A 12,021-nucleotide genomic window follows, 5' to 3' on the forward strand; every position below is an offset into this window, starting at 1 on the left:
AATTCATACAGGCACACACCACATTATATGCTATAATGTACAGAAGAATACAGCGTCCAGAAAGATGCTGTAAAGGATACGTATATTTAAGAAAGAAAGCATGGTTTTATATACCGAGCTATTTTAGAATACGTACTATTACTGTCTTAGTTCTGCACAGGGAAAACTAAGTCTAAAATGGCAGCTTCATGGTAGTCCCACTGTAAAAGGTGTGTTTGTGTTTCAGGGTTTCATTACACTGGGGAGAAACAGTTCTGAATGTAGCAACAGGTTCCCCAGAAGCATGCACATCTGCTCAGAAACACGGTCACTACTCTCTCTTGTAGCTGCTCACAAACACTCTAATATGAGCACCTACTTGAAAGGTGGTAGATTAGTAATTTTTTACAGATGTGCTGTAAAATAAATGCCAGTAAATACAAGCAAGGAAAAATCATGAGCTTTCTAAGTAGATAACACTTTTAATGTAAATGCATATTAAAGTGTTCATATATTGCATTAGGAATCTCACATTAACAGCATTTTTAAAAATAGATTACTGGGTTTATTTTCTTTTTAAATTTCAGCAATCTTCTGTAAGGAAAATAGATTATTCTGATTCTTTGGTCTAAGTAGAAGGCTAAAATTTTTGTGATGCCCTAATTCTCAGTACTAATTTGATCCAAAATAGTTTTCCTGAATTTCAAACAATGTACTTTCAAAAGCCTCTCCTCTGTGGCAGTGTCATCAAAGATGAAACATATCCTAGGAAAGCAGAAAGGTTTGGGGGAAAAAAAAGGCTGAAATAAAAACGAGGAGGCTAGTTTTGCTGGTTGTAAGTAATGGCTATGACGAGAAGGGCAATTTCATTAGCTGAAAGTCAAAAGAACTTCAGACTTATAAAATTATGAAGAAAATATCAAATCTCAAAATAAAATAACAAAAGTGAGGGGACTATGCCATTCAAGTCAGTAAGTTTTTCTTCCATTCACTTGAACAGGAGAAGAATCAATTCCCTGAAAACTTCTGTTATCAATTACTTGAAACAATCTAATATTTCTCAGGGTCAAGAAGAACTTACTGTGAAAGAAAATCCTGAACCTACAGAAGTGCATGTCATAACCATTGTGGTGAATGGTACCGACCCACACAGCACAATGGAGCCACAGAAAAGGAAGGCTTGCTTTGCACTGGGAGCTGCTTCTAATTTTCTGGGGGAAAAAAAAGCCTACTTTGAAGTATTGTAAGCTTGGCATTTTTGGCAGGTCACTTGAGGAAGTGCTGGTATGCATTTAAGTGTCTCATGCATCTACTCACTGGTACTCTGTTAGCTTTAATGAGCACATATATATCTATCAAAATAGACCTTGAACTTGAAAACTTAAGCTAGGCACTTACAGAAACATGTCCTGTCTGCTCTGCTGCTTCTAAGCAATCTTTTATCACTGGTGGATGATATAAGTGAGCCTGACACCAAACAGGGGTCAGATACAGTTTCAGGAAACTGTCGTATCCTTCTTCACGTCATTAATAATAGAAGAAGCATGCACATCCAGGAAGGAGAAGCTGGGGCTGTTTTCATTATTACTTTACAGGACAGAAACATGGACTTCTCTGTTTTGCCAAACAACAACCATCCTGATAAATTCCTGCAACTGGAGGTGAAGTCTTTAGTAAAAAAATCTGCCTTTCTGGAAGCCACGCTGGCAAAATTCCCAGAAGCAGCTTTACCTGGAGTGCAGCGGTGGCACAACAGGGTCTATTTACAGGTAAGGTCTAAAAGAGGCTGACATTTTTCCTGATTTTTCCACCTCATTTTGGGGATCAGGAGGAAAATAACATGCGGTTGAGGCTTCAGCTATGGAGTCAGATTCCTGCATCTCTGACTCTGCATCACTGATATTCCCGTAAGTTTTCCCATTGGCTTCAGGGAGAATCAGGCTGCAAGGGAAGAACTACTCTCTTTGGGGCTGTCTGCTGACTTGTTTTGGTACGTTAGGCTTTCTAATGCTCATCGTAACATTTTCGCAGCATTTCCCAGAAAGCCTACTGATATTAATTCACCCCCTTAGTACAATAATTACAACTTATTGTACTAAGGGGGTGAATGAAACATGCCCCATGAAGAAGTAAGACAAAAACTCAGACTTACATCTGAAAGCCAGGTCATACCCCTGAAACTCGATGAAAAGGCACATTAGAGAGAGCACTGGAGATTCTCACTAGTATCTCACAAGCTTATATATGTCTACATATCTCTGTCTGTGCTGTGGCTTCCTCTTTATTTTGCTGTGTTTTCTCATTCTACTTTGACCTTCCTGTTATCCTGACAGACAGCTGTTGAAAGTATGAAACACATTGACTGCATTAATCCAGGTTATTTTATAGAAGTAGCAGCGGTTTCTTGGTAAAAATGTGAATGTGTGCTGCCTAGTAAAGGCCCTGGATCTGGCGGAGGAGAAGTTCATGTCTGGATCAGCAGCGTTACAGCTGCATCAGCTCACGCCCCTCTGGGCCCCACTTGCTGCTCCACAGCACTCCTCTCCCGCTGCCTGGGGAGCCCTTCGCCTCTCCCCACCCCGAGCTTCAGCAAAAGCTCCAAGGTCTGCTTCTTGTCAAGGGACAGAGGCGCACATAAGCGTGGCAGGGGGGCGGGGGGGTGGCAGAGGGGTGGGGGAGTGGAAAAGTGTCTGAGCATCCTTAGGGTGGGTATCCAATTCCCCAGGGGAATGAGAGTGGGAGCTGAAAAAACATCAGCCTGGAGGAGGGGAGGGGAAGAGAAAGATCCTTACCATCTCCCGCAGCTACTTCCAGTTGCATTTCTCCCCTTTCAGACGTTTATCCCCATCAGCTCCCCAAACCCCTTCACCCCCTCCCAGGGTCTGTTCCAGCCCTCACCCACATGCAAAAGTCCTCCCCCTCCTAACACCCACTTCCATGACCCCCCCGTACCTTTACTACCCTCTTCCCCATCCCAGACACCCTTCCCTCTGCCTGCACCAGTGCCTCCAGCCGCTTCTGCTCATATTGTATAATCTTTGCTGGCGATTCCCCAAGGACAGCTGGGAGGGGACATCGCCTGTCGTCTCCCACGCAAAGAGCCCTAACCAAGGGAAGGAGCCTGCGGGATCCCAAACAATGGGGTATGGTGCAATGCTGGCCCCACTCTCCACTCCACCTAAGCCCCTCTTTTGTGCAGGAGGGAGGCAACCACACACAGAGCCTTCTCCACAGCAGGGATTCTTTTCCCCATTGTTGTTAAACAGGACGCACTGTCACCAAGCCAGGGCTGCAGAGCTGCAGAAGGATTAAAAATGTGTGGGAAGCCCTGTGCTCTTGCCCTTCACCACCAGCAAGAGGGTTTTCCTGGAACTTTGTTCCCAGCCCCGGGATGGCCATTTCAAAGGAAATGCCTGCTCACCATGTCTCCAGAAATGCAGTTTGCAACGCGGTACGTTTTATAAATGTTAAACCTAGGGCACAACCTATACTTTCAACTGTAGTCATTAGTGAATTCAAGCTGTCCAGAAAAAATTCATTGTGCCTTATTCTTGCTCCCTTATGAACTCACCTCCTTTTTTCCCTTTTGCTGACAATCAAATAAAGGGAAAAGAACTGATGAGTTCCAGACATTAGAATAAACATGATGGCACAGTGGAGAACTAATGGCACAGGAATAACATATTTTGCTTTAAGATGAGAGAGCTAATGGGGTTAAGGGTTAGTTAATTCAGAAACGGAAATGGGGTGGGGGAGGGAGGAGAATTCATTTCAAAACATATGTGCATGACCTACAGACTCCCAAAGTCATTAAACCTTAAGAGTAGCCTAAATTCCCTCTTCAGAAATTCACTGCTACTCAGGGCTCCCCATGTAAAGTGACTTCTCAGTGGTGTGTTTGTGGTCTTTTCCAGACCTTCATTATGAAATCACTTCAATTCAATTGCACTTAAGCATTTTTGTGTTTTCTCCACCTATAAGTTTTTAAATTTATTTCCATTGTAAGAAACAGCTTGACATAGTGATAATTCCTGTTGCTGACCAAAAAGCTGCTGCTTTCTCTCCTTACTTTCCCCTTCTGTATCAGGTAAACTGAACAGCTTCCCTGCTCGCTGTATATTTTCATCTACTCTGAATAAAACAAACCATAAAGCAGTCCCGTAATCTTGGCCCTTCCTTGTGAAAAGCAGTGTAAAAAGCACAGACTGTTTCTCTTGCAAATGGCTAGCTACTGACTGCTTTCTGATTGCCCTGAAAATTTCCACAAAATTTTGGCCTGCAGGTATTATGGTTATCCTGCTAACTGCATTCGCTCCCGCTCTCTCATAGGAGCTAATGCCTGTGTCCTGCCTTTGTTTCTCAGTGTACTACGACAGGAAATTCTCTTTACCTATGAGTCAGGTGCTGGTTTACAGTCACTTGTTTGTGCCCTGGCTCATACATGCATTACATACTTGCAGTTATTCTTCCTGAGACATCTGCAACTGGCCACAATCAGAGCCAGCTGCAAGGCTGGCAGGAGCTTTGGTCTGACACCATACAGAGTTTTTACATAATGTGCTCACAACCCAGCAGAACTCCATTACCAAAGACAGATAAAACAGCTTTCTTTAAATTCATTGTGAGGACAGAAGTCCTCTCAGTGCTGCACAATTAAAATAGTATAAATGCCTGCTTTTCTCTGAATGTTCCTGCCACTTTGGCTTAAGCATTTATAACCATCTACTGATCTCCCTCTTACCCATGTCAGGTGGCTTCCCAGGTTGCTTTGTGTCTGGCAAACAATTCTGACCCCCTTTAGTTCCTTTGGTATGAAAACTCATTCTCAGAAACCCTTGATGTGAGCAGTTCGTCCTACTGTCTTTCAGATCTGCTTACTTACCCTTGGTTATTCCTAGCCTTCCTGATTGCTTTTCTGCAGCATCACTTACGAAATCACATTTCTTCAAGAAATTCTAAAGAGCTAATAATTATTTATCCTGATAAATGAGGAGGTTTTTGTTGACCAAATGCCTAGCAATAATTATACAGTTAAAACTATCACAGGGATTTTTGTGTGACCACCTATCAGCTTTTGATGTATCAGACCTTTTGTCTGTCTTAGAAACTTGTCTCTGCATCAGGAAAAATGGCCTTCCAAGTGCTGAGAGAGTCCTACAGGGTGCATTACAAAGTTTTTGCACAATGGAGAATCATAGTCTTAAATAAATTACATGCAAATATAGTAATCACTCTGATACCCACTTTCATTAGGATTGAGGAAGTTGTTACAAAACAAATCCTGCAGTATCTGGTGGCCCTAAGCTCCTTAAAGACCCCCTTGGTTAAAACTTCCAGGCATAGCTGCTCATTGAGAGCATTTGTCACTTTCATTGAGTATCTCCCCCAGAGGCAGCTGGAGACCATGGCTAGCCATGGGACAAGAGGAACTGTCTTTGGGGGAAATAAAGAAAAAAATGACTTCCAGGAAGTAAATTTCCCTAATTTTTTAGGTGTCTCTTTGGTCTCTTCTAGCAGACAGATGGGCTTGAGACCAAGACCTAGCCTTAACTGTTGATTTCATGGTTTTGGTGGGTGATTAGCTTGATGTCTCATATCACAGACTGAGGGAAGAATTGTTATACTCTTAGGTTGTTTCAGTGCTAACAACAATGACAACAGCAGGAACAAAATAATGAATTCACAATTAAAATGAGATTAAATTGCTTCCTAGCAATATAGATAAATTTATATTTTTTTATATTTTGTAACGTACCTATATGCATAATTTGTGCAAGAAAAACCTGTGGAGTAAGCACATTTTGACCAGGGATGGAACTAACATTGACTTTTTGTAGATCTTCAGGCTTTTTACAGAATCCTCTTTTTTTACATGCCAGTTCTCTGGGTATGTCAAAGAGATACAAACTGTTCTCAGTGAAACACAAGTTACAAACCATAACAGCTTTCTTGCTCATAAGCTATATGTACATCAAACACAGTTATGTGTGTGCAGAGTTCAGCATTTTTCATCTTGTTAAATAAGTATTTTGTCAACACATTTCATCTACAGTTTCTCAGAGTTCTTTGTAACTATTGCTTTTTCGAGTATTTGCTGTTCCATCTTCCATTTAATGAATAGTAACATAAATTGCCTCTGGTGTGTATCATATAAATTCCGTACCACATATGGATATCTAAGTTTACAATACTTTCCTCTTTCTTTCATGAATATTTTCTTCGTGAATCACAATCAAAACAGAAATCTGTGAAAACTGTTGGGAGATGTTCCGAATCTGAGAAGAATAAATAAGTAGGTTTTGCTAGAATTAATACTAGCAGGCATATTTTTTATTATCTAGTCTCCTCTTTCTCTGCTTCTATAAATGCATATATTTCATGCAATCTTCTTCGTATTTCTCTGTATAATTTCTTGGGCCTAAACTTTTGGGGGTTTGTTGGTTCTTTTGTATGTGTGTGTGTGCTTCAGGCTTCTGTCCTTCCTTTTCCCTAACTAATTTCTAGGACATACCTACTGCAGAAGTTTCACAACCAAGCGTTTGCCTGCACTCGAATGCCTTCTCCTTATCAACTTAGCACTTCAATGTCTGTTCTCCAAAACTTCTACAAACTATCTCCTACACCAAATTCCAGTCCAGTTCTAACAGTAAAACCCTGTTGTCCCTCCCATCCTATTCCCTCTCTACCTCTGCTCCAGGCTATGACATTCTCCTGTTCTCATGGCCATGAAAAGGAAGGTACTCCAGATGGAATGGGAAAAAATGTTTTGCCACAAAGTACTTACTTTATAAAAAAATTTGCATCATGACATCTATTCCAAGTTTTGGAGCATTTTATTTAAAACAGCTTTAGAAATTACTGTCAAGTCGCGTTCTTTTCACACCATTTTAGCCTAGGGAGACCAAGCATCCCCTGGTGAGACAGTTTATATTCTTCAACAAAATGTTCTCCAAGTTCGAGTATCTAGCAAGCTTGAGGGAAGTGTCATTAAGGTTAATGACAAATTTTAAGGAAGAAATAAAATAAAATAAACTAAATAAAATAAAATGCAGTCAGAAAGAAATGACAGTTAAAAACACCAGCTCAGCTGAAATCCCACCAGTACAACCCAGAAAGCTTCAGTCCCAGCTGTCACTGCAATGCAAAGTGTAATAGTGTCAGGGGACATGTCAAAGCTAAGGAATGACATATGGAAATTATGAACTAACAGAGGGACTGAAAAGGCACTGAGGATCCATCCACCTACTAATAGTAATTATTGATGGGAAACATACTTAGTCACTTGTGCACCATTTAGTGATGGCAGCATGATGTGTGCATGATTTAGAATACCAGCATGATGTTTTCTCCTAGGGTTCCTTCAACAAAACTGTTGTTTTCTCTTCTCCACCTTTCCTTTCTGAAGGAAGCCAGTCCTTCTTCTCCCTTCTACATCTGCCTGCCCCAGACCAACTCACATATGTCTATGTGTGTGCACAGGCACTGAGGCATAAAGTAGGTGATGACATGTAGCAGCTGGCTTCCACTGGAAGTGGATTCACCAGCCCACAAAGGGGGCAAAAAATTACTCAAGCAGAAGTAGTCAACAGTTTGCTATCAGCTTAGAGGCCTACATTGGCTGATGTGGGATCTGAGCAGCTCCCAGACCCTGTGTGTGGGTGGAGGGGGGGATCCCCTGTTCCCCCACCAGAAGGGTGGAAAGAGGAGCAGGACACACCCCTAACAGCAGTGAGCCCTTTGGCTGCTGAAGTCCATGCAGCCCATGGCAACTTAAAAGCTGGAGATCTCAATATAAGAGAAATATCCTGGGAAAGATGTCCTTTCATGGAAGAAGTTTCTCAGGTCCCAGTTTCTTCATCTGTTGTGATGTGCGCTCACTGTATTCCCATATTCTGGGGAGTGTGCCCCTTCCCCAGCACACCTGCCGCAGGGCCACCTAGTCAGGGCAAGGCTCCCCTTGTCTCAACATAAAGTTCCTAAGGACGAAGGTGTTAATAGGTGAGTAGTATTTGCTGATGAGGAAACCTAAATTTGTACTGTGATGGTCCTGTAGAAGCAGTCCTGAGACACGGGAGAGGGTTAGCGGGAAGGAAGAGCTATGTCAGAAGCAGATCTCTTGGGAAACTGATGCACTGCTAAAACCTCAGATGAGTGATGGATTAATTCAGGGGCAGAAAGCTGTGGTGAACAAAAATATTGAACATGGTGAATTGGAGAGCCTGATTGCATTCCTCCATGGAATTAGAGATCAAAAAATATGGTAACTACCATCTTACCAGCACCTGAAGAGGCTCTTAGCGTTGTGTTAAGCAGCAGTTTGCAAGTTGTCCAAAATGTAATCCCACCAGGGTTGTTCTTTCTCCTCCCTTGCCACTCTCTTGTCCTAAAAGGTCCTGTTTAGTGATTATTGTTGCTGGGAGACTGCTCAGATATTTAATTACCTTTGAGTTTTGGTAGCACCCAAATCAAGGACTCTCCCTTAACTGAATGAAGGGTCTCTGACATCCTGACTTGGGTCTAGCACTCAACAGAGTGAACAGAACCGTGAATCACAACCCTGCTGTCAGAGGTGCAGCTCCAGCCAAGGCAGTTACACAGCATTAGCCCTGTGCTTCATTCTGCTTTGTCCTTGTACCTCTGCTTCTGCATCATACACCTGTGGCTCTCAGCAGAACTGCATCTTCTAACACAGTGCTCCACAGCACTGTTTTGCTAAAGCACAGACTTGCTTTCAGCAGGCATAATGACAGCTCACATTTGCAAAAGCATTCAAAGTTCAGATTGTACCCACGTGCTTTCCCCAGAAGGAATAAATCTGCCCAGAGTGAACAGTACCTTTAATGCACTGTAGATGTTTGCCAGAATGAGAAAATTTGCTTCGTGTGTAATTTTAAAAAATATTCTGTCATATTACGAATGATAATTTTGGAAGAGGGCCTGCATTGTAGGTAAATGAAGATGAAAGCCAACTTCTGATCTAACTTGTGCCTTACAGAGCGAGAAGAGGAATGCCAGTGAGCTGCCGGGCTTAGACTCAAATGGGGTCAGTCAAGAAATTATAGACAAAGCCCTTGGGAAACACATTACACCCGTCACCCTGAAATCCACAATCAAAAGCAACCCCTTGTACAGTGATATCCAGGTAGATGATGACTGGGAGGAAAAGAAAAAGACCCCTTCCTGGACCGTGCAAGACTATGACAGACACTCGCTGCACTCTGACTTGGCCAGCCACATAAAGGTAACAGGCTGTTGCGCTGCATTTGTGCAAAGATAATTGCTGATCTGTGTGGTGTGTGTGCATGAACCAGTGTGCAGCCCACTTAGTTCTTTCGGTGGGGTTCCAGAAGTAAATAGAGATGTATTTTCTGTACAGACATGACACTAACATGGGTCTGATCAGGAAAAGTCTACGTATCTGATTAGACCACAGGATTTTCAGTTCTGCAGAACACAACCTCTGTGACCAGAGAGTCTTAAACTGCAACACCCCTCAGCTCAGGTTCCCCGTTTATATAAGGAAGAACTATAAACAAGGCACTTAAATATTATATACCCACTTCAATAACTGTTCAAAACATTATTCCATTACCAAAAAACATATATTTTCTCAGCCTCATCCACACTATGTGGGAACTTGCCTGCCTGTGGGTGGACACAAATAACTTTTAGGGTTACTTTTGTGAGTTTTTTTTCTGTAGTTCCTTTTTTTTTTTCCCCCAAAAGATCTGTGTTTCTAAATTGACAACTCTACTTGAAAAGACAACATAGTTTCTTCTGGGTTTTTTAATCAAATTTCAATGGCTGGTGTCCTGCATTTGGTTCCTGGCTGAAAAGTGTGGGTTTAATTTTCCCCAGTGGAACATTTGCAGTATCTGGCAAGTACCATAACCTATGTTCAAGTGAAAGTTTCTTGCGTTTGTGTTGTGATGCCTTAAATTCATTAATCACTATCTGATGATAGCCAAAATACTTCTGGCTATGTTCTAATGACTTTATGTGCAAGAGAGTGGAACTGAGTTATTTTTCTGATTTTTCTTTTAGGAAAATCCTAATGATCTACGGTTCTGGATGGGGGACATTTATACTCCTGGGTATGATACCTTGTTAAAAAAGAAAGAAAGAGAAAAAAAGCATTCCAAATGTTGCCGAATCATCCTGCTCATGGTACTAGCTGTTTGCATCCTGATTACCATAGTCACTCTCAGCGTTTTACTTACTTAGTACGGCCAAATGATGATGGGAATTTTTTCAATAAATATTTTTATGATACTATTCCCCTCCCTTGTTTTATTTGAATTCCAATTTTTTGCCACAAATACAATTTGTTTGACATCACTATTTTACAATGTTCCTGTGCAGCATAAGGAATTGATCCTGAAAAGAGACAAATACTCCGAGCACAGCAGAATGTATCCTTATGGGTACAATTAAAAAAGAAAACTATAAATACACTACTTTTCTTAGTGCCGCCTTCTTTGTACTAGTGGTTTAGATCAGATGTGTGATATAGTACATACAGTATGTACAGAAAACCTGCTGACTATTTTTTCTAATAAACACCTACCATCCTGTTCTTCTTTTTATGATAGCTATTATTGGTATACAGAAAAGTATGATACAGTGGCATCCAAGATATCCCAAAGAATCCTAAACCAAAAATTTACACATTACTTAGTGACGGAACATATTGCTGCAATGATGCAGCATTTAGTAAAAAGCTAGCCTGAATGCATAAATGTTTTCTTCTGCTTTCCCAGAGAAGAAAAACAAAAAATGGATGCTGAGCTACTGTCAAAAGAATTCCCTGAGACAGGGTTTCTTCATCCCTGTGTCATGTTAGTTGAAGTGTAGCAACTCTGTCATCCCCAAAACTGGAGTGCCAATAGTTTCTTAATCTGACACATCAAAAACTGGAGCAAAATTTGTGGAGTAGTAGAGTATAAATTAGAATTAGAATACACTTTAAAAAGATAGATGTTATATAGCCATGCTGTGAAGAAGGGTCTCTGTAAATGAAAGGCCCAAAATTAAATGTTAAGAGCACTCAGACAGTTCATACACCTCAGAATAATTCAGAAGAATGAAAATATGGGATAAAATTACAAAATTAAAAGTGATTGAAAAAAGAGAGAGCTTAAATTATTTCTTTCCTTTCTGAAAAGTAGTCTGAGTGCTGCAGACACTTTCTACCTCTGTATTAGGGTAAGGGGCTATGAATACTATTGAGATGGAGCTCTCCCTTGCTCACACAAGGGAGTCTCACAAATGCGCAAAAGCTGGAAGGTTGGATTTATACCAGATCTACCTCTCTTCGCATGAAAAATGATAGACTGTGTATTGCCTTCTCTGGATTCTAGCATGTGTCCCACTTACAGAAGCTTTGTAGTGCTTTAGCGCAGGTCAGGATGGATTCATCTTCAAGCACAGTGTGACAGTAAGATAAGTGTGTTTAATTCTTTCCTTCCTCATCTGGCCTGTGTTTGAATCTTGTTTGTACTGTAACTACTTGGGCCCTAGTCTAGCTTGTACCATAACTGGTTCAAAGACACAGGTGAAATAGTCTACTGCTTTAATCTAGTGAGCAGCCAATAGCAAAAGTGTAGCAGCGTTTTAACGTACTGGTACAAAATTAGTATCCCCATTATAAAATTGAGCATTGCTGTAAATATATAGGGGAACTGTCTCCTGGCTTGCTGCAGTTTCAGCATAGATGGGTGTTCTCTGAAAGATCAGGTCCACTCAGCTTATGAAAGTAAGAATTTGGGAGCATTTTACAAGACTAATAGCTGACATTATGAAGTAATTATTCACATTAAAACAACAATACTTGCTTTTTCCAGCCCAAGTACATTTTATTTAAGTGCATTGCATACAATGCAGAGATGTATTTTTGTAAATTATTGATGCAGGCTGGAAGCCTAAAAGCAAAGGGCTCTGTAATTTCCAGGAAAACCGCCAATAATGCGAATTGCTTAACTGCATTGCTCTCTGAGGGTTTAGGAGCAGGGATAAGATCGTTTTCTCCACAAGCCCATTACC

The 12,021-nt window shown here is 41.2% G+C and overlaps 1 protein-coding gene across 1 annotated transcript; it reads left to right on the forward strand.

The window, feature by feature from the left end:
* The first annotated feature begins 1,552 nt into the window (after positions 1 to 1,552).
* On the forward strand, positions 1,553 to 10,211 carry MINAR2 (membrane integral NOTCH2 associated receptor 2). The gene is made up of 3 exons (XM_005233806.4): positions 1,553 to 1,748; positions 8,975 to 9,220; positions 10,024 to 10,211. Exons 1-3 carry the CDS (start codon positions 1,584 to 1,586, stop codon positions 10,201 to 10,203), a joined length of 591 nt encoding a protein of 196 aa, XP_005233863.3. The 5' UTR covers positions 1,553 to 1,583; the 3' UTR covers positions 10,204 to 10,211.
* The last annotated feature ends 1,810 nt before the right edge of the window (positions 10,212 to 12,021 follow it).

Source organism: Falco peregrinus, chromosome Z (genome assembly GCF_023634155.1).
Source record: "Falco peregrinus isolate bFalPer1 chromosome Z, bFalPer1.pri, whole genome shotgun sequence".
Taxonomy (NCBI): domain Eukaryota; kingdom Metazoa; phylum Chordata; class Aves; order Falconiformes; family Falconidae; genus Falco; species Falco peregrinus.